Source organism: Neltuma alba, unplaced genomic scaffold, assembly GCF_004799145.2.
Source record: "Neltuma alba isolate B1F8T4 unplaced genomic scaffold, ASM479914v2 tig00011687_pilon, whole genome shotgun sequence".
Taxonomy (NCBI): domain Eukaryota; kingdom Viridiplantae; phylum Streptophyta; class Magnoliopsida; order Fabales; family Fabaceae; genus Neltuma; species Neltuma alba.
In genome coordinates, this window is record NW_021636326.1 from 209,072 (window position 1) to 232,052 (window position 22,981).

At 37.6% G+C, this 22,981-nt stretch overlaps 3 protein-coding genes across 7 annotated transcripts; 2 read left to right on the plus strand and 1 right to left on the minus strand.

Annotated features, from left to right (window-relative positions):
* The first annotated feature begins 848 nt into the window (after positions 1-848).
* On the plus strand, positions 849-7,828 carry LOC114716764 (uncharacterized). 4 transcript variants are annotated; one of them, XM_028901820.1, is made up of 10 exons: positions 852-1,782; positions 2,160-3,323; positions 3,487-4,629; positions 4,768-4,809; positions 5,655-5,731; positions 6,051-6,135; positions 6,256-6,339; positions 6,460-6,561; positions 6,638-6,736; positions 7,691-7,828. In XM_028901820.1, the coding sequence occupies exons 1-10, from the start codon at positions 1,033-1,035 to the stop codon at positions 7,796-7,798; spliced, it is 3,654 nt and encodes a 1,217-aa protein (XP_028757653.1). In that variant the 5' UTR covers positions 852-1,032; the 3' UTR covers positions 7,799-7,828. The 4 variants fall into 4 exon arrangements, 3 of the variants coding, with proteins under 3 accessions (XP_028757655.1, XP_028757653.1, XP_028757654.1); XM_028901821.1 differs by having other exon boundaries at positions 2,163-3,323; XM_028901822.1 differs by lacking the exon at positions 6,638-6,736 and having other exon boundaries at positions 850-1,782.
* A 605-nt stretch (positions 7,829-8,433) lies between these two features.
* LOC114716733 (uncharacterized) lies at positions 8,434-11,702 on the plus strand. Its single transcript, XM_028901778.1, is given in 6 exon segments — positions 8,434-8,476; positions 10,595-10,751; positions 10,829-11,087; positions 11,178-11,357; positions 11,545-11,599; positions 11,602-11,702. Coding segments are annotated over 6 exon segments (795 nt in total).
* Positions 11,703-13,100: 1,398 nt separating this feature from the next.
* LOC114716766 (uncharacterized) lies at positions 13,101-21,787 on the minus strand. 2 transcript variants are annotated; one of them, XM_028901823.1, is made up of 16 exons: positions 21,605-21,787; positions 20,134-20,526; positions 19,765-19,990; positions 19,449-19,694; positions 19,205-19,320; positions 18,822-18,920; positions 18,626-18,713; positions 17,750-17,979; positions 17,133-17,314; positions 16,711-16,910; positions 15,834-16,151; positions 15,645-15,746; positions 15,185-15,482; positions 14,873-15,021; positions 14,508-14,792; positions 13,101-14,010 (listed from the first exon to the last, which is right to left on the minus strand). In XM_028901823.1, exons 2-16 carry the CDS (start codon positions 20,430-20,432, stop codon positions 13,804-13,806), a joined length of 3,045 nt encoding a protein of 1,014 aa, XP_028757656.1. In that variant the 5' UTR covers positions 20,433-20,526; positions 21,605-21,787; the 3' UTR covers positions 13,101-13,803. The 2 variants fall into 2 exon arrangements, with proteins under 2 accessions (XP_028757656.1, XP_028757657.1); XM_028901824.1 differs by having other exon boundaries at positions 21,500-21,616.
* Positions 21,788-22,981: the final 1,194 nt, after the last annotated feature.

Genomic DNA, 22,981 nt, shown 5'->3' on the forward strand with positions numbered 1-22,981 from the left:
AAGTGGGGATTGCTTTAAATCGTGGAAGCATCGCCAGGTGATAACTCCGAAAGCAAGTGGTCATGCTTGTTGGAACGCGGGTGAATTGAAGGGGTCATGGATCACAGGTTATTTGGGCCTCATTTTGAATTGAATATTGAGCGCGTGCTTAGACTGCACACTAATATTAGCCCATTGAATTCGTCGCTTGCCGACACGGGAGCTTGACTTATAGATCAATTCAATCCACTCAGGCCCAAGAAGAAGCCCATTATAAGCAGCCATTATTTTTATTTGGTGATTAAAAATGCTGTGTGACCAACGGGGTTTGGTCCAAGATAAGCGGCTTCGTACCGTTGAAGTGAGGTCTCAAATTCGAGCCTCAATTTATGCAAAAATCTCCGTTGAGATATTCACCCACCACAACCAGGTGCGTGATGCAGGAAACGGAAAGAGAGGGATTCGAACCCTCGGTACGAAAAATTCGTACAACGGATTAGCAATCCGGGATGGATTGGTGTGGTTTCTCTATGCCTAGGACACCAGAATATCGAAGCATGAATGAAGAAAGGCATGAGATAAAAGCATACTGACTATTGATTGTGAGGTCCTAATTCTTGACTGGAGGGGACACCAAAGGCCTCTGCCCTTCCATCCCTTAGATAGATAGTCGGAACAAAACTCCTATATACTGGATGGGTAATTAAAAAAAAAAATTGCTGTGTGAGCCTTCTGTGCCCCCAAGGGAAAAAAAAAAAACTCCGCGTGAGCCTAACGGCAAGTCTTGTGCATGAAACTGCTGTGAAAGAGAGTAATGTTCTTAGCATATTCTCGCGGCAAGACTCCTTATATAGATAGATCCTCAGCATGGCCACAGCCGCTCCCGCCATCGTCGCCCGTTAGTTCTGAAACATTATCTGGTCCCTTCCTCCCACTCCCTCTTGTTTTCATCATCTTTTCGATTTTTACATTATCTCTGTCCTTCAGATGACTAGTAACATGAGCACAAGGAAATGCGGGTTAATTACAATAATAATTTGCTAAGGCGGAATAATGCACCGTTTCGATTTTAGAATCCGATGCTATCTTAGCTTTCATCATCATCATCGCCACATTTCTGCTTCGTCGTCTTCTTTTTCCAAAAGATCCAGCAAACCATCTGACAATGCTGCAAATCTCCCAATTGTCTCCCCGCCAGTTTCACGCGACCATGTCCCTGCCGCTCTCTCTCCTCCTCCAACTTCATCATTCTCCCGCGGTTCCGTGATTGCTATTTCTACTACTTTGGTTTCCTCTTTACTTGCCTCCATCGCCTATCTTTCTTCTGATTACCATAATCAACGGAAATCCGACGATAAACCCTCCAGTCCTCTCCTTGCTGGTGTGGAACGCGCCGTGCACAAGTCCAGTGACTCTTTCAACCAGATTTTCCGTCACATCAAACGCACGAGCGTGGCTGCTTCCGTCCTCTGGCAGTCATTGACCTCAGTGTTGTCTTCCGCCAATCATGAGGTTCGTTCTGGTTTCGAGATTCGTGTCGCCGCATTGCTTGCTGACATTGCCGCCGCAAATTCTAGTCGCAGGGCTGCGATCGTCGGAGCTGGTGGCGGCGCCGTGGTGGACTGGTTGCTGGAATCGGTGGCCGTTGCCAAGGATGGCGGTGGCACTCAGGCAGAATCGGCGAGAGCGCTTGCTTACTTGATTGCCGATCCCAATGTATCTGCTATTGTACTTGGGCGGCCTCACGCCATTCCAAATCTTTTAAAGTTTATTTTTTCTTGTCATCCTCGGCGATTGAAGAAGGTACTTCTCTATCTTCGTTATATTTTTGGATTGAAATCTACGTGTCAATCATTCAGATTAAAGACGTGGTTTATTACCGGCATTGGCTAAGTGAGCAATCCGTTAATTTTAGCACGAAGTGTTTTGAGCTTATTGAGTTGTTATGCGCATTGCACAGGGCGCTAGGATATGGTCTTGTAACTGTCATGTACTTATTGTAATGTCCCTCGCTGAGGGTAAGGATATTAGTTTTTCTTAGACGCGCAACCCTTGTTCATTGTATTACATTATTTATGCTCTGGCTACTGTAGATTTATTAGATTAATGCAAACGGCATATCGTTGATACTTTCTATTCTGGTTTTAATGTTGGCGACATGATGCAATTTTATGTGGCAGCAGCTTTCAAGGCGGAGTTCTTTTGATATGTCTGATTCTTTAAAAGGGAGGAGCATGCTTGTGACTGCCATTATGGATATCGTTACTTCCAGTTGTGACAATGTAGAAGAGATATCTTTTAAGCCTCCTTTGCCAGGAAATGCCGATACCAGAGATATTCTAGCTGCCTTACAGGTAGTTGAGGAAGGTTGTTTGCACTTGGATGAGCCAAGCGGAAGTGAAGGTGATGAAGATGGCGGAATAGGGAGGAGAGTTGTTGGAATAAAAATACACGAAGGTACTACAGTTTTAGGGCTTTCAAGAACCAGCTGGCTAACAGAGCTGGATAGCTCTGATTATAGTCAGCCAGAGCCAGTAAAGAATCATGCTCCTGAAACTCTTGTGTTACAAAATAAGAATGATGATTTTCTTGGACATGCAAAAATGCCCTCTTCCGTTGTCCCTGGTCTCTGGGATGATTTGCAATGGGAACATGTTGCTGTTCCTTTTGCCACGTGGGCATTGGCAAATTGGGCAATGGCATCACAGGCAAATAGATCTCATATTCAAGAACTGGATAAAGATGGATATGCTATCATGTCCGCTTTAATGGTCCCTGAGAGATCTGTGAGATGGCATGCAAGTTTGGTGGCACAATCACTATTGGAGGATCGCAAAATGCCTTTGAATGATTTTGTTTCTGATTTGAGTTCCAGGCTTCTTTCTACTATATCCGAGGCATGTGAGCATGAAGACATTTCACTGGCTCAGGTTTCTTTGTCTGCCTTTCTGTTATCTGTTGAGAGGAGTCGTGGGGCCAGGAATATAGTGATGGAAAAAGGTCTTAACACACTGAGAGGAATTGCCAAGCAGACAACAAAGCACACAAAGGTGCAAGAAGCAATAGCAAAGGCATTAGAACTTCTCTGCACAGAAGAACTGCATTTTTCCCTTCAAGAGGGTCAAAAGTGGTCAGGAATTCTTCTTCCATGGGTTTTTGGAAAATTTTCTTCTGATGCAATGCGATCTTCAGCTATAAAGATTCTCTCTGGGATCCTTGAAGATTATGGACCATTGACTGTACCAGTTTCTCAAGGATGGTTAGCATTGTTGCTAACTGAAGTCCAAAGTTCTATCAAGAAATCACATAATAAAGGCACTAGTCCGAAAAGTGATAATGTCAAGGTACGCACCATCTTTTTCTTCCTCTTTCATCTTGTTAGTGAAGAGCTCAAAATTACTGTTCTCAGTTCATATAGTTATCTGGTTTTATTGCTGAAACTTCTAGTCAGCGATTAAATACCCTTTCTTCCTATGTTGACAAGTTGGAGGTAACCAAATTTTGCAGACTTTGATCTATAACTCAAATGCTGCTTCTGCTGCACAAGTAGCAAATCAGTTAGCTAGTGCCGTTGTTAATCTAGTGGCTAAACAAATGGAACCAGCTGCTTCTGATTCTTTGGAAACATTCCCACTGGCAGATTTTCTTTCTTTGGATCCATTCTTGGGACTATTTAAAAAATTAAATAAAGATAGTCTGCCAAAATTAGATGCTGCAAATTCTGCCTTGGCGACCCTAAAAGGAATTAAAGCTTTAACTGAGGTGTGTGCTGAAGACTTTCAACATCAAGACATGATTGTTGATTTGGGTATTTTGTGTTTGCTAAGGCGCTTTTTATTAAGCGATGATTATGAGAAGCTAGCTGCTAATGAAGCATATAATGCATCTAGAGCTCATGAGGGGCATGAGCGGAATTTAAATAATACTGATGAACCATCTATATCAGATATAAATGACTCATCTAGTGTTCGGGTTCCACCTACAGCTCGTATCCGCAGGCATGCAGCTCGGCTGTTGACCATCCTCTCAAACCTTCCCAAAGTCCAGAAGATCATAATAGCTGATGGAATTTGGTGTAAATGGCTTGATGATTGTGCTAATCGTAGGCTTCCTGGTTGTCAGGACCTCAAGATGCAAAGTTATGCCAGGGCAGCACTCCTAAATGTATTTTGCAATTACCAGCATGATGAGAAAACTGGAAGTAGAACCTCATCTGACACTGGTTTACTAACTAATAAGAACTCTTGCCCCCGTTTTGGTGACATGATATTCTTAATAAATCCTCATCTTTCTGTCTGGGAATGCCCCAGAGAAATAGATCAAGAATACACAGTCTCAAAGGAGATATCTGTGGCTACTTCTGATAATGAGGATGGAACCAAACAACCAAATGATGGTAGCTTCACTAATCCTACTAATTCATCCAAAAGCAGCGCAGCTACAAAGTTGCCTTCAATAGATGTTATTTTTGTCCATGGCCTTCGTGGTGGGCCTTTCAAAAGTTGGCGCATAGCTGAGGACAAATCCTCAACACAGTCTACCTTGGTGGAGAAGATTGATCAGGAGGCAGGAAAGCTTGGAACCTTCTGGCCTGGTGAATGGCTTTCCAATGATTTTCCTCGAGCTCGCATGTTTACCCTAAAGTACAAGGTTTGCTTTAGTAAAAGCATCAAATTTTTTCCTTATATCTTAGATGTTAATTCCCTATTACTCTCTTAGTTTTTGTAGAGAATTTCTTGTGGTAGGATCACCATTACTGCTTGACATTCGAATAAATTATCTATGCAGACTAATCTCACACAGTGGTCTGGAGCTAGCCTCCCACTTCAGGTTAGATTTTCTTCGTCATGCATATATCTATATTTGGCTATGTACAATCTCATCTTAGGGTTTTCAGTTTCTATTAGCCTTGATAGGCACTGTAAAAAGTTTCCGACTTGCAATCACAGCAATGGTCTCTTTGTCTGTGTATGATGTTAATTAAATAATAACTTGAGATTGTAGGAAGTGATGCAGTCAGTGTTACTACTTACATAACCTGTTGCTTAAAATGAAATCTTATTGTGAGGACTTGTTGAGTTCATTACATGCTTGCCTTTGTTACCAAAAACTATAGTTAATGCTTGATCCTAATTCTGTCATCTTTTGGCACCGTATGCCTTTGATGCCACAGCCATAGGCTAGTTGGATAAATTGTAGACTCTTTGGAAGCTGAAGCTGAAAGCTGTGTCGTATTAATTCTTTTTTTCTGGCAAAAATTGTGGTTATTTGTTATTGAATAATCACAGTTGTGCTGCCTTTCACAGTCCTTGAAATGCTCATCCTTTTTTCAGTTTTACCCATAAAAGCCTTTGCCTCTTGGAATATTCACTTTGGCCAAACCCTTCTGTGCATTGTCTCAACTGCCTATCTCTCAAAGTCAAAACCAAACCTTACTATCACATACAGTACATATATGGTAGGCTGGCTTCCTGTATTTACCCTGCATCGGCTGCTCTTAAACCTTCACTTTTCTTGCTGCTTTGATTGCTATCAATATATTTAATAAAATTTATAGGAAGCCGCACTATTCATAAACATTGAACCATGCAGCTCACAGTAGACTCCGTGCAATAGATGGGGCTCATTATAGAGTTCGCATCTAAGTTCACGCATCTGTTTACCAAAATTTGCAGGAAGTAAGCTCTATGCTGTTGGAGAAGCTTCTTGCCGCAGGAATTGGGAATCGGCCTATTGTTTTCGTGACTCACAGGTTAGCATGGTTGCTGGAACTAGAATTAATATTGCGCGCTTGCATATTTTATGCGATATTCATCCAAGGAGAACTGTTTATCATCAAGACTGTTTAATGCTATTTGGGTTTATACTGTTGCTTATAGCTCTTGCTAATATACGTTATAGACTTCCGCCTTAGGTTCCTTGTGGAAAAAAAAATTATTCTAACTATTTTTTTTTTATACAAATTGTTATCCAATGATTTTACTGATGGTTTTAAGCACCTAGGCCTAGCCATCTGTTTTTTGCCTGCATGCTTCATGGTTTAATAATCAATGGTTTTCCATTATTTGCAGTATGGGGGGCCTGGTTGTGAAGCAGATTCTTTATAAAGCGAAGGAAGAAGGTTTTGATAACCTTGTAAAAAATACTATAGGGATAGTATGTTTTAACTTCTGAATTATAAAATGTTTTGTTCTCAATTTTTTTAGAAGATCTCAGTGTGGTTCATTATTATTATTATTATTATTATTATTATTATTATTATTATTTTGGATTTAGGTCTTTTATAGCTGCCCACATTTTGGTAGCAAACTTGCAGATATGCCTTGGAGGATGGGCCTTGTGCTTCGCCCTGCTCCAACGGTTAGTATAGCTCTCATTGTACTAAAAATGATGAATTTAGCTATTTGATTTCTTTTTTTCATCTAATTAATTGCTGTATATGGAATACTGTTTTACGGATTGTTTCATAATGCTTCATAGATAGGGGAGCTGAGAAGTGGATCTTCAAAATTAATAGAGCTAAATGATTATATTCGTTACCTTCATAAAAAGGGGATGCTTGATGTTCTCAGCTTTTGTGAGGTGATCAGCTGTTATGTTCAATCAATGTCTTCGCCATTTATCTGTGATTATTTAGTCAGTGATTATTGTTTTGCAGACCACAGTAACTCCAATAGTTGAAGGTTATGGTGGTTGGGCCTTAAGAATGGAAATTGTATCAATAGAATCTGCATATCCTGGATTTGGCGAACTTGTAGTGAGTATATTCTCACTTTACAGTTGACAATATAAAGAAAAAATGGGAATAAATAAATAAATACTATGTCTAAATAGAATGCATGAATTAATGGCATTCCCTCACGGTAGTGAGGCTTGAGTTTATAAACCTTATTTGTATGACATTGATAGTTTAGTTAATTTTGTGTATTTTTTCATCTTAACCTGCTTGAAAGATTGAGAGAGTCATTTAGACGAATAGCCACTAGTAATTAGTGTAGTACTTAAATGACATGATTCTTGTCCTTTACAAGTTGATTTTTAGCGGTGGGTTCCAAATGTTATTTATATCTCTATCAATTGGTATAAAAGATGGATGAACCTCTATCTAAAGGACTGCCTGCAAGGGACACAACCTGATAGTCACCGTGAGAGTTTGTGCTCTTCAGGGGCAGCCCTATGATGGAGTCCCACATTGAATAGGCACAAGTAATTCTTGTGGGACAAGTGGCCTGGTTTTTCCCCCTTGCAAATTGGTTTCCAAGGGGGTTGTCCATGGTTGCTTAGCTGTCTATCTGTGGCACAGAGAAAATAATATTAAATTTGGTCCTTAACACTTGTGATGTAATTGCTGTAAGATGTTAAAGCTATAGGATAAGAGTGGCATAAAGAATGACCACCTGGGGGTAATTTATGTGTTAGTGGAATGTGGATAGTGACCAAAGTTCAAACCCCTTCTTATGTAATAAAGGGCCAAAAAAAAAAAAGAATGACATAAAGGATTAGAAAACTTCCAAAATGGTGTGGGCAAAGTTGATATGTGTTCCATGACTGAAGCAAGTTATTCTGCAACTGGATTTTCTTTTGCGTCGCCTATATTTTCATGAATTTGTGTTATTTAGCTGCCATAAATGTCTCAATTTGTCTCAATTACTGTTTTGGTATGGTTGTTAAATGGTTTCTTTCCTTCGTCTATCTTGAATTTTTGAAACAGGTATTGGAGTCTACTGATCATATAAATTCTTGCAAACCATTGAGCCGCTCAGACCCTTCTTATAGGGAGACATTAGAGTTCATACGGAAATTAACGGCTTATAGTTGAGGCCATTCTGCTGGATTGAGACAATAATGTATGTATGACTTTGCCTAACTCGTCATTTTCCGTTCCTTACCCCATCTTTCTTCCATCGTTGCAGGTGAACGGTGAGTTTGCCTCTCGGGGGTTGTAAATACTGATTAGCGTCATTTGTACATAACAGGAAACAAGTGTTACGCGAATATGTGTATTCTTTTTCTTTTTTTTTCCCTCTCTGGCGAAGAATATGCATATTCATATCTCATGCGTTCTCACTTCTCCGCATCTATTTATGCGCTAACCCATTTGATTTTCACTATCTGCCGAGTTGATTTTATCTATGAAGTTATTTTGAATTCGTAGCCTCGGCAAGATGTTTCAGATTTGTTGCAAACCAAAATTCTAGTTCAGAACTCGTTCGGAGCAAATGTTACCGGACAAATATAAATAAATGACTTGAAAAAACTACGAAAGGGATTTAACACCCTATTTGAGGGTTACATTAAATCAAGTTGCTGGTACTCTTTGTTTAGTAGATAAATACAATTATGTCTTCAAGTGAATAAGCGGGTGCAAAATCAGTCATTAAAAAAAAATCGAAGTCAACATAGAAAATCGGGTTCAATAATTATTTTTAAATGAAAAAAAAAATCCATGCACTCATGAAAGGCCCTTCTCACAAGCTAATGTCTGAAAGTGGCCTTGGTAAGTTATGAAAGAAATGGGAGAGGCAAAGAGGCTAACATTAAGGCTTTGTTTGGTTCAGTGTAAGGAAGGAGAAGGGAGATTAATTAAAAGAAGAGAAAAAGAGGGGAAAGGAGGTCATGGGTTTTGTTTGGTTGGAGGGGAGGGGAGATTTCTTGTTTGGTTCATAAGAGGAAGGGAGGGGAAGTAATTATAAATTGACAAATATGTCCTTATCTATATATTTAGACTACTTTATTCTTTTATTACAATATTTATATCAAAATTATTATTTCTTAATTTATCAATTTCAAAAAAACCAATTACCTCACTTACATGTGATCAAAAAAATTATGATAAAACTGAAAAAAATTAGGAAATATGATAAAAAGCTTAGTATTCTATTTCATTAATTTTATAATTATAATACACACGCATGTGTATTAATATATATGATATATATTATATAATTATAATATACACACGTTATGATATGTATGTATTAATATATATGCATGTTTACCGCCCATCTGAGATTATAATACACACACGCCATAATATATAATTATAACACACACACGTTGTGATATGTATATCAATTGGTGTATATGAAAAATAATTCAATTGCTCAATACATTATATTTTTATTAGTTCCACTCTCAAAAATTGATTAAAATTATTCTCAATTTGAGTGTTTTTTTTTTCCTATTCGTTTTCTATTTATGCAAAATATAAGCCATGCTACACTATTATATCAACACAAGTTGGAACTTGGAATTAATAGAAAACAATCATACAACGGTAAGTCGGTAACCTCCCTTATAGTATAATAATACTGGCTGAAGAGAGAAAAGGGTTTCTAATAAGAGGGGTAAGTTTGAAATATTAAAAAGCTAGTATGAGTAATTTAGTCAATATTAGATATAATATTTCTCTCTCCTTCAAAAAACCCCAAATTTGGATGGGAGTAGAAAGAAAGGAAGAGAGCACTAAAAGACAAATTTCTTTCCTCCCCTCCTTTTTATTTTTTTCAACCAAACACACTTATCTCATCCCCTCCTCCCTCCTCTCCTCCCCTTCTCCCAACAACCCTCCAACCAAACAGAGCCTAAATGTCCAAAATCCAAATGGTTCCTAAACGGACTCGATGACTTCATCGTTGCACTTGTCTGCCGTACTATAGAAGCTACTTAAGCAGGGAATGCAGCTCGAAATAGTTGGAGTGACCAGTTGAAGTGAGCACATTTCCAAGGGAGAAATTGTTTGAGCATATTGGCTAACGTATTCTAGGGTTCTCGAGACACGAGTTTGCCGAATAGCGTTTGGATTTCCTTAGTTACTTAATTAATCAAGTGAGAAAATTAAAAAAAATAAATGGAAAAATGTCAGTGCTCATTGCAATTGATGTTTCATAATCCTCTGATGAATAAATACATTTCTAGTGCTGCATACAGAACCCATGTGAATTTTTCAAGAGGAAGCCAAAACTCTGACCTTTTCCTTCGCCATATATTTCTCAATGCTAAAAGAAAACAAATACCCTTCAACACAATTTTTCCTTTGCCTTGGATCCCTACTCATTTTATGAATATCGTAAATGGAAACCAATATATGGTCCGGTAATCTCTGTTTTCACATAGTTTCTCAGCTATCATTGTCAAGCTCACTCTGCATTGTGCTAGATCAGATTCCTTAACTCTTAGGTCTCGTTTGGTATGAAGCATTGAAAATGAGGGACTGAAATTATAATTGCAACTGAAAAAAATTATTAAAATAGTACTTAGTATGAGTAATTATTTGTTATATGGGATTAAGCAAACCCATAAAGGTGGGATTGGGGAATACCACTTCCCCTATGGTATTCCCCAATCCCACATATATGGCTTTGATTAATCCCATATATCAAACAATTTCTTATACTAAATACTCTCCTAATAGATTTTTTCAATTGTAATATCAATTCCAATCCCTCATTTTTAGTACTTCCTACCAAACGTAACCTTAGTTCTTTCTTGTCTTATATATATGACACACCTCATAACTCTGTGTAATGACAGGATTGAGGGGACGTAAAATCGATGAAGAAATATCCATTAACGTTAAGGTTAGTAATTCTAGTGATCACTTCATTTTGTGCAGGATACATTTGCTACATTTGTGTGGGGCAGATAACTATTGGTACAAATAGCATCTTACTTGAAATCGAAGAGGCTAAACACTCATGTAGCCCTTCTGGAATCCGAGCATCGGAAGTCCCATGCTTGCATTATCCGCAACCCGACACATTATTTAGCAGGTATATTCTCAGAGAGAATCAATATGGCGTCAGTTTACTTAATTCAGATTTCGGCATTATTAATGATGAATGCGCAGAGAGGAGTGTGCTTGCAATCCCGTTCGGTTCTTCACCATTATTTCGATGCAAAGATCTGGGAGCGGATGGTTTGAGACATTGCTAAATGGTCACATTAATATGAGCTCCAATGGAGAAGTGTTCTCAACAGGCAAAGGAAGGCAAAGCATCACTTCCATTTTGAACACAATGGATAAAGTGTATAATCTTGATTGGTTCACCAGTGCTTCCAAGAACGAGTGCTCTGCTGCTGCTGGCTTCAAGTGGATGCTTAATCAGGTGCATGCCAATTCATTCTTTAGTTTTGCGTTGCTAAATATGAATTTGTATTCTGTACATATTCTTATGAGGCTTTAAAATGTATTGCAGGGTTTGATGGACTATCACGAAGAGATAGAGGAATACTTCAACACAAGAAGAGTTTCCTTGATATTTCTGTTTAGAAGGAATTTGCTGCCAAGAATGGTGTCTATGCTAGCCAATATTTACGACAAAGACACAAAGCCACTGAATGGAACCCATAAATCTCATGTGCACTCCCAAAAGGAGGTCTCTTTATATATATATATATATATATGCACTGTCTCTGGTCCTAAATGTAAGAGCTCGTTTGTAGTGTAATTTATACTAGAAACTAATTCTTATATTTAGGGCTGGATGTAATGTGTATGTATATAATATCTGTCATGTGAATCTATTATTCGATGGCCCTTAACATGGATAAGTGTGAGTGTAGGCTAAAATTCTTGTCAAGTACAAATCTTGAATCAATATCTCTCTACTGATACTAGAGCTGAAACAAAGAAAATAGTTGCAAAAGCCATTGAATACTTTAAGAGCACACGTCACATTGTTCTCTACTATGAAGAGTTTGGCCACAACTATACTATATGAGACGTGTTACCAAATTCACAGCTTAAATTTTACTATATATGTCACTTGTTAATGCCAAGCTTCCCATTTTCTGCCACAAAAACTAAAGGATGTTCACGAATTTTGGGGAGTTTCATATAGGGATCTACAAAGCTATTGGGTGAAGATACATGTTACTCGATTATCTAAACAAATTGAAAATTGGAACCAAGTAAAAAAAAATTGGAAGAAACGTCTTACCAGAGTTTTCTCTAGTCACACTAATAGAGCAAATTTTATCTTAAAAAAAAAAAACCTAGACCATTGTGATTCATCATTTGATGTACTTTATAAATAGGCAATACTTTGCCACTAGTTATAAGACTAATTATTTATCCAGTATCTCAGTTTTCAAGTTGATCTATTATTTTCATTTCTTAGATTTCTCCCAATATGTGTAAAACTTTGTCCATCCATTGCTTCCTATTATAAGTCATATTCCGTAGGGATGATCCCTCTCATCTTCTACACATATGACATTTTTGGTTGTGCGGTTGTTTTAAAGAAACACTCATTGCTATTTCAAAATTAATCAAGAGAATAAGACAAAAAACCATGAATAGTTCTGCCCTTTTTTTAGTAAATGGTTTTATTTCATAAAAGGAGCACCCTACCAAAATATACGAGAATCAAAATCCTTTATTAAAATCTACCTCAGGGAGACCTAGTGGATGGTGATCAAGAATGCAAAAAATATCTTCCACCAAGTGAGAGGATCTAAGTCAACTGTACCTAAATCTTTCCTATATCTATGCAAAATGCTAACCTGTCAATTCTAATTTGTTACCCTCAATCATGAAGAGGTGGTTAGAATCGCATCCCCTCATGATTAAGATTGATGGCTTCAAAATTTGCCTTATTTTAACCATTCGTGGGCTTATTTTTTATTGAAAACAATTGACAGTAAAATAAAACAAACAATAATATGCTTGTGCGAGGCTCAAGTGCATTTAACAAGGGCAAATCTTTTTTTCGGCCATCGAGCACAAATCAAAGAAGTGAAGATTCACGGTGTTGCATTCTTCACTGGGTTCAGTGCCCAACACAGTGGCCTATAACATCTCGAATCTACCTCCATACTATCAATTGGGATTAAATGTTAATTAAGGTTGAGTCAAGATTAGACGTAATCCACGACACACCTTGAACAAGACTCAGGTCAAGCCCGAATAAAAGCCTAAATCCAGCCCATTTCACAAATGTCTTTTTTTTTTTTAGGGTTTAAACAATTTTAAAAATCGATCCTATCCCGCCCGATAGACTGCGCAACCTCAGCCATCCGGTTTAATCATTCTACAGCGGTCGAAATTAAATTTGCTTTTATGGAGGCAGCCGAGTTACCAACAAAATGGCACTAGGGTCTTTTTTTTTTTTTGGGAATTGGTAGAGACAAGCAAAGGTTGATACAATTAAAGGACTAACAGAAGTCTTAGCTCATGTCACGTGCATATTGGGCCGCACAAACAGGAATAACAATCAAAATACATGGGCGTCCTGTCCGCGTTGCGAGCATTCTTGACCAGAAGATCAGCACATATTAATACTTCTCTATGCGAGTGAAGAAGTTCAAAGGTCCAGATCTCAGCTATAGCTAGTAAAATTTCTTGGATAATATTCCCAAGAGGGTGCCCGTGATTACCATCTCTAAAGACCAGATATTTTTCATCTTACACGTTTGGATCCCCGTGAGAATGGCAAGTAGTTCGGCTTCAGTAGGAGAAACACAGCCTAGGCTCTGTTTGAAACCTAGTACTACCCATAAACCTTCCTAGTTCCGAATTCCACCGCATGCACCATGTTGAAGATTGGTGACGGAAGCGTCCACATCAATCCTAAGGAAATCATGTTGAGGGGGCGTCCATGTTGCTGCATCCCTGCTTGTGATTTGAAGAATCATGCTAGTAAAATTTCGATGATCTCTATCCTCCAACGGTTTATGAAGACAAATATTCCTGATGATTGAAGGTTGGTAGTCTTTCCCTTCAAACACTTTCTTGCACTAGGGTCTTTAGCTTATGTCACGTTGCAGTAACTATTTTTTCCCCCTTAATTACTTCCTAAATAATGTTACAGGTACGAGAAATCATTGAACTGGCCTGTTGGCCGATGTGGCATCAGTCTTATCTGTTCGTTCAATAACAAAACGGTCGACAATTTTAACAGTATGTATTGGATCTTGGTGGGCTATAGCCGCCCTCCACTTGCTGGGAAACCTTCTCAAATGGCTCATCTGTTGAGGATTTTTCTGCTCTCCCTCCCAGTCAGGGTCAAGCTTCCACTCCTTCGGGACCTGCATGCCTAATGCGTTAGTGCTGCGATATAGACCCAGGATAACTCAGCAACTCAAATCCAACCGAACATTAAAAAATTATAACGAAACATTGATTTCTGCTGAGCACTGATGATTCTGATAAGTTCCGGTTAGTTCTGGAACCCAGCTAATTGTATCAAATGTTATTTTACCCATGATTTTCCATTTACTTTTTTGCTTCCTCGGGCCGAAATAACAAGCCTTGTCCAAATAGATGAGGTTGGCTACATTGTCATTTTTTCCTATGAACAACCAAATCTTTGAAAAATGGAGTAAAACATTAAGAAAATATCAAGTAAAGAGTGCAGACCAAGCTTTTTTTCTTCATATTATTGCACATTTTCAAAATAATGGAGTTTCATCTCAAAATGTAGAACACTCCATTGCCGCTCGGTATCTCTCACCCAAAGGAAGCAACTCAATATCTCACCTTATGGCTTACGCTAATCAGTAATTTGGTGAATAATGATTCTTACCTTATCGACAGCCAGAGTGAAAACTTCAAGATCACCATCAGATTTAATGTGAAATCGTGTGAATGCCTTGTAATTAGCTATTCGAAGAGACGAGAAGGCCTCGTCAAAGTGTATGTGAAGCCAGTTGATGCAAATGTATAGGTAGCTTCCAAACACAAGGGAAACAACAGGAGTTGAAAAGACCCAAAAATAAAGGAAGACGGATGCATAATATATCACTGCACCCCCCCGAGAGAGAGATTCCATTCCATTCTTGCAAATATTGTTCCTCGTAACAGCCATGACCTAACCAAATATTCTCCTTTAATTAAAATTGCCCAGAATGACAGGAAGGATGAAACTTCTGGTAGACAGAACATTTTTACCTCGGGAATATCAAATGCCGACATTAAATACTTGATGCATGCTGGATAAAGTCCAAATGTCCATTGTTCAATTCGAGCACGAAGACCAGTAGGATCTGGAAAGTGCTCACTTTCCACTGATCTATACCACTGATATAAAGTGTGATAACCTGGTTTACACAAAAATTTTCACACACACACACACACCAAGCCAAGTTACTGAGCATTTGGCATATTTTGGGGATATATACATCAATATGTTATCATAAGATTTAGGCAGTATGCAAGGTTCCACCAATGCAAGTCATCCAACAAGAGAACCTGAAAGCTAACCTGAAGTCGCCAGTAGTTTATGCTGGATACATGTCTCGATACCTAGTTCCAGAAGCAGCATGAGAATCATTGCCGCTGTGAGGTGAGCAGAAACATGAAGAAGTCCAACTACTGTTCGTTTCTTCCGTGACAGCTTGGATGGAACAAAAGAGTATGCTGTGATTAGCAGTAGTATGGCTCCTGCTAGCGACACGTAAGAATGCTCCAACATGTATATAAATCCATTCCATGCTGTGCCAAAGAAACTCCTCAATTGATCAGAGAATGAATCATCTTGCAGGATGTGATTCAGCTTACACTAGAAAACAAGTACAACAGAATAGTCACACGTTACTTAACTCACCTTGTCAAATAAGTAATATGTGAAACTCAGAGAAAGACAGAAATGGCTTAACAGGTGCAATTAAAATTTGGAAAGAAAGTAGAACAAATCTGGAAATAACAGATTGGAGAAACTCACTTGCGGAAACATTGAAAACACCAGCACAAAATATATAATGCCACCAATAAAATCAAATTGCCAGTTCTTCTTTCGAAATTTAAGGATATTTCCTAGTGCAATCTGCATCAAAATCATAAACACGTACTATTATGTGTCAAAAAGAAGATCCACAATGAATTTCGAAATAAGCAACTATTATCCACATACCCTGCTTGAATCTTCAAAGGATGGATATGCTGCCTTGCATTCATAGGAAACTCCATGAATGAACACATGGGTGGGGTGCAGAAATGCTCCTCCACAACCGTTTATGAGGAGATGATGAACAAGAACTGGCCCATCTGCTTTTACATGAGAATGACGCATATAATGATGCAAATCCCCAGCCATTCGAAGTTTACATCTTCCTCTTAGAAAGTCACGAATCAGGTGTGAAACATTCCTTCCAGAAACGGCATTCCAATACCAATCAAGAATCCAATTAGGTTCATGTGTTATGATGACCACGGAGTCATCCTCTTGAACCTTGGTTAAACGTGGTCACATGAGGTTTAAGCTCAATCAATTGGCAATACCAAAAATGAGGCGTAAAGCAGATTAGAGGTCAGTCACATAAATATAGAGGAGACGCATGTAAAAATCTGCTAATCACAGGTTTAACCATAACATTGATCAGGGATTCAAAAGCAACAAGGTAAACTAGAATAAAGAGACTAGATGTGATGATCATAGAAAGAACGATTAATTCAATATGAAATCAGTGAAAATAACGCCAAAACAAAGTTTGATAAGCCCCATTAGGAACTCTTTCTTGATGGTAAATGTGATAACAAGTCAATTCATACTCGTTCTCTTTTATTTTACATCAATACTTAATAACCAGATTACCAGATAACCAACTGAATCAAGTGTTGAAAATGCTGACATTTTTAATCATTTCAATAAAATAAAATTTTTGACACTTCAATCATCTTATACAAGTAGACAGCAGATCACAATATAAAACTCCAGTTCTGAAAGCCAAACTTTGCACACGAGTGCTTTTACCAAGTATTCTACCAATAAATCTAAATTAAGAATATACCTTTTCCTTCACCAGTTCTGAAAAGAATTTGAATTGATAAACATCAATATCACCATGGAGTGCTAAATCAAGCCCAAAAATCCACCATCCTTTAGGAAGTTGCAAAGCAAAATAACTCTTCTTCTGAGGCATGAACCACCCACCTAACCAACTTTTATGACATATATACCTCATAAAGGTTTGAAGTCCATCGAACCAATCTGTGAAGCAGCAAAGGAATGTTAGTGCACATTAATAGCTTAACGATATGAACAAAATTTTAGTATTTTTCACAAGGTAGAGTAAGATATTACGAGCAAAAATACACAACGTTCAATAAATAATAGCAGCAACTACATAAAAGGGAAATATAATTTATTACATAAACTACTTGAAGACAAATATACAATTTAGTAGGGCTGGAGCTGAGAGCTGAAACTAACCATGGTTTCCAGGAATAACAAAACACTGAGGTCCATTGTACTGCTTTAATGCAGCCCCATTAGGTACCTCAGGCTTGTTTACAGCTATCTGCTCTGGTTTATACCATGAAGGGGGTTGGAGAGCATACTCAAAAGGAACAAAAAGACGCCTTTCATATGTGAATGCTGATGGATTAGGATACCTATAACAGAAGAAAGGGAAGTTATTGCAAGAAAATAAATATAAAAGCAGCTAAGCATAACAAACATTTTCCTGGAATTTATAAAAGGTGATATAATATTTATATGACCCAACATAAGTATTGTATCACCTTTTAGTTATGAACCTTTCATATAAACAGTCCAGGACAAACATTCAAAGACTGAAGAGTGAAGACTCAGAGTAGTACATAGAGAATGAAAAAACCCGATAGCCATTATCAGAGTCCACATTATTCACCCACAGCCATTACATGTCCATCCTTATTTATAAACTGATGGAGACGCAGGTTACTCACTGCCTGAATTCTTCTCTATAGCTATGTATTTTATGACTTGTGGCCAGGAAGTTCAACAGTGATAACAAATTAAATCATATGACCAATGCCACCGAAAAGAAAACAAAAACGTGAACTTACGCAAGATCACCTCCAATAAGTAGCAAGTCTCCACGTAGTAGGTTAAGCACAGAATCACCTTCCTTGAGACGAATGGAAGGCTGAGCAAGCAGCCGAGCAATGGCATAAGATGAGTTCCCACCATCACCAGTATCAGCCACAAAGTCAAACCAAAAATCATCCTTTTCAGTAAAATGATCATATAAAAGATCACCTTGTCCATCTCCATCATCAACCTTGCTCATTGCTGCCTATTGATGAATAGCAAGACTTGCTCAAAATAATATTCTATTGAGCAAGCTAAGGATGAATACAACATAAGACTTCATACAAATATGAGGACAAATGGTCATCAATTGGAGAGACAAAGGTCTTTTCACATAAATAGTCACCATACATAAACTTAACCCCAAGAATATCTGAGGTGTGATTCGGCCACCTCTTCACAGAATAAAACATAGGTAAACTTTAACTCTAAATCTGGAGACAAGCAAACACAAGGTACACAAATCTTTTGCCCTGTAAAATATATGAAAATCTATTTGAAATCCATCTACTGGTTGATTTGAAAGAACACTCATCCACCGTTGGCCTTTCTAGATATGGAATCTTGTTCCTGATGTTTGTAAGATTCTAAATACAAGGTCACTGGAAACAAGATGGAAAACATTTCTTTTAAGATAATTGAAGTTTGACAGAAGATTTGGGGTCACCGATGAAAAGTTCCTTAAAAGGACCCAAGCACTAGCAGATCCAAACACTTCTAAATTTAGCTTAGATGGATGATGAAAAACAATTGTGTTTCATATAATACTATGTACTGTATTTTAAGCACCTCAAGCCGTAAATTATAAGGGCATAATGATAAACAGCAGATAAGGAAATAAAGAATGCTACCTGCATCATACGCATGTCAAAACGTCCAACAAAGACAGTCACTGATACAAGGAGGTCAAAGACAGTTTTAAATAAATCAGCTGATGTTCTGCATCATTTTATCAAGAGGTAAGTGTAAGCAATTAATTTAGGGTCATCTCAGCTAATCGAAATAAATAAAAAAACTAACTAAGAAACAAGAAATGTTGATACATACCCAGAGTACCAAGGAACCATGTCCAAAAAGTTAGGCTTCATCTGCTTTTTCTTTTGTTTCTCGTATTCTTTAACTGACAAAGGGTGAGAGAGAGCCCACCTATGTATATTTATTACATTAAACACGGATCTGAAGTGAAATACAAAAAGAGGATGCCTATTCTATGAAATATGAAAGCATGATTTCTGCCCAACATCATCTGTGTAAATAAATCTCTCATCACAAGCCTTCACCTAATCAGAGAACTGACGAGTTAACAAAAACTAAACCTTCAACTAGATCAATGATGATTTCACTAATCTCTATTAAACTTCAATCCAGGGGAAAAAATGCAAGCAGATGATAGTTATGACAACAGAAAATCAATATAAACAACTACTCACCCTGTTGATCTTTCAACTACATAATTTGCAATGTAAAGTCCAATAAAGGTTGCCCAAAGTGAGTAGATGGGAGAAATTTCATCAGATGAATCAGGGCACGATCCATTGCAAGCTAACTAAAATGCAAAGGGAAAAAAAATTCAGTTACGCCAGCATAAGATTGATAAGATTCATAGGATGGCAACAGGCTCATATGAGCCATAACTTTAACAGATTAAATAACTTCTATGATGATAAAGAGTACCTCGCCATAAATAACCCACTTTGACAAAAGAGGATAATCACTTGCAGACCCAACGGGAGCAAACCAGGATGAGCAGACCTCATCCTTCAATTCATTCATCCGTATGAATTTTGCAAGCCATGTATTTCTCTCTTCTTTCTTCCAAAAAGAAAACCAATTAGAATTTCTTCGATCAAGGGGCCTTCTTCTCAAGATAGCACGATTGCCACAATGACTATAAAATACACAGCATGCCACGCTAAGCACCTAATATGGAAAAAGGCATTAGAAGATTATTCAGTCTTAGAAAGACAAGAAAAGCATCTTTCAAACTTACAGCACAGTTTTGAAGAATGGTCAAGATCTCTGGTCTTTTTCCAGCCACACGTGAGACAAGGCCAATGTACCAGAGGCCAAGGAATATAATGTGGAAGACAAGTAGAAATAAGATAGAAGAGAGATAAATTGTTAGAAACAAAGACAGATTCATTCTCATATCCACCCCCATTGACTGAAAGCTAGGAAGATGATACACAGCTGCCACTAAAATCCAGACTATGTACCTGAAAAATTTATACAAATTGATCAGTGATCCCACTAATTCTTTCTTTTAGTGATACTAGATGACATATAAACATGCATACAGCTACATACATTTAAGAGGAGATGTGAAACATAAGACATAGCTCAGAATAAAGAAACTCACCATCGACTGAAATTTGAATAGCTTGGCTTAATAGTCTTCCCTATAAATGGTGATGAAAAGAAATAAAAGAACCCAAACAAACAAGCATACATGGACCACCACTTAATATTATTGTCTAATTTTTCTACAAGGGTATGGATATTGTCAGATGAGATGAAAAAAAGACAACCCACAGCAACAGCAATGATGGCATGGCGGGAATGCTCATGAGGATAAGGGTAGGTATGGGTTAGAATAGTTCTAACCCTCTCCATTTTGAGTGTGTCAAGAAGACTGGCAGAGTGTTTCTCCGAGCTCATTCTGAGCTCTAAAAGAAAACTTGATATTTTACAATTCTCACAGTGAAGTGTATTTCAGGAGACCCAGAATACCATAGCGAATGTCACCACAATCCTGTACATGAAGCAAATAATAAAAATGATAAGATCAGTATCAACAACAATAGCATCACCATTAATGCCAAGAGCAAAACTACCCATAAGGCAAGTCAAGTCTGGATTAGATGTCCACTAAGATATATTAAATTACAGGACTAGCAATAATTATGACAAGTTGACAACAGGAACAAGAGCGGGGGGTGTCTTAATTACGTCTTTAACCAAATTAACTGATATTCGTCCATAGATTACTCTTGTGAATTAAATATTGTCTAGAATCATTATCTAACATTAGGATTGATTGTCTCGCTAGCCTTTCTTTGGGATTTCAACTTAAATATTTACATAATTCTATATCAGGACATTTTTACGCATATGAAGTTTACGGCTCAATATTCACATCCACGACTACAATGTCAATACCTTAATTTTGCATAAAGCAACCCTATGCGTGAGTTGATAACTTCATTTCTTATAATGACTACTTTTGCACAGTGAAGGATAGTTGTGTAATTGGGGGGGGGGGGAGAACCAAGACCTAACAACCGAAACTAGTAACAAACTAATGGTGCTCAAGCATGAGAGAAAATAGCACTGATGGAGGTCCCGATCTCACGGTGCAACCACAGCTAAAGAAACTAATTGTTAACACAATAAGCAAAGAACAGTAGGGCGGCTGGCTATGGGAGAACCATGCGTAAATTTTTACAAGACAGGGTTAAGAAAACTACAAATTCAGGTTATATTGTGCAGCTGCATTTGGACAAAATAATTACACAGTTCAAATAAGCAAATTTAGTTATGACCCAAAGCCCTAATTTCTTTATCTTCTTTTACATGGTCTTGGAAAAGCAGTCGTACAAAACACTATCTTGAGAAATGAAGTCTTCAAAATACGGTCAAACTGCAGGACGCAAAAGCCCATTCAAGAACAAGCAGTCGTTACAAAAGGGGGAAAAAAAACAAGAAATAAAAGACAGAAGAAGCACCACAGAGAAGATATTGACATCAAACAGCAGTCACAGCAATCATATTCATGAGCGATGTTTCCAGTGTTGGGAAGAAAAAAGGCCCATAATTTATAGAGAAGGTACCTTAGAGTAGGGGAGATGAAATGGAGGAGGGAACAAAAAAGCGCGCCTGCGGAAGGAAGTAATATGAGAAGAAACAAACCGACTTGGTATCTGGGAATGTCTGCGAGGATCATAACAACGGCATATTCTTTTTGAATTGGAACCAGGGCCAACCCATTACTTTTCCCAACCGAAGAATGAGGAAAGAAGTCAGTCGCAAAATTACGCAACTGACATGGACGCGGAATCGCGTGCCTGCGTTGTATTACTTGAGGATCCAGGATTGAAAATTTCGCACCGGCCATCCCATCCCAAGTACTATGGGCCACCGACCACGTCCAGTGTTTCGGGCCTGTATCATATCGGCCCATCAAAGTTGAGGCCCAAATCACGAAAACAGATGTTAGCTTTCTGATTGCCTTTCCCCTGTAAGCCTAGTTTCTGCTTGTCTTCCTCGGACTTCGGGTCGCAGTGGCGGAGAGAAAATTTGGTGTTCCTTCTTGGATGTTGTGACTTCGGGTCGAAAAGAAATAACATGCATGTATGTTGGGACTTTGGTTTCCAAGTTAAAGTATTTAATTTTACGCTGGTCAAAAAAAAAAAAGTAACTTTAGGGTAGCAAAAACAAAATACGAGTATTTAATTTTACCCAAAAAAGGAAAGTGTTCAATATTTAATATTTTGAGCACCCTTTTTTTCTCACAGCAGAGCCGACGGAAGAGTCATTGGTAAAGCAACTTGGGAGAATTTGATGTACATCCTATTCCTCTCACGTGTCAAAGATAAGATAGGAATGCTCCCTCGAAGGGTTATGCAATGACTAAATCACCCCTGGAACAATCTTATGTTCCAACCCTACCCTTTGCCCTGGACCTATATGTTTGTATGAGAAAAAATACAGATGCCTGCGAAATGGATTTCCCTTTACATTACTCCTTCCGATATTTAATATAAGAGCTAATTAACTAATTTGATCAGATTAAAGAAACTAGTTAAGTTAGTTATTTGTAATAAATCGATGTTGTTTTTTCTAAAATATCCTTACTAATCAAATATATTGGCTAGAACTACTATTATTACAAAAATTACCTTTAAAAAAATAAAAAAAATATGAGAAAAAAAATAGATTGGATCTTATATTTAGGACTAAAATAAAAATCAAATGAGTTTTTATATTAAAGACCAGAAGTAGTATATAATATGTTTAAAATTATATATTATCAGAGTATACAATGTGGTTATTTATGGTTTTAGGAATATAATAAGGTAATATTTTATTGGATTACATTACTTGTATTTTATATTTACTATTTTGATTTAAAATCCATTATTATTTTTGATTATTAATTTCATTTTTATTAATATTATTTCAATCACCATTAGTTGTTATTAAATTAT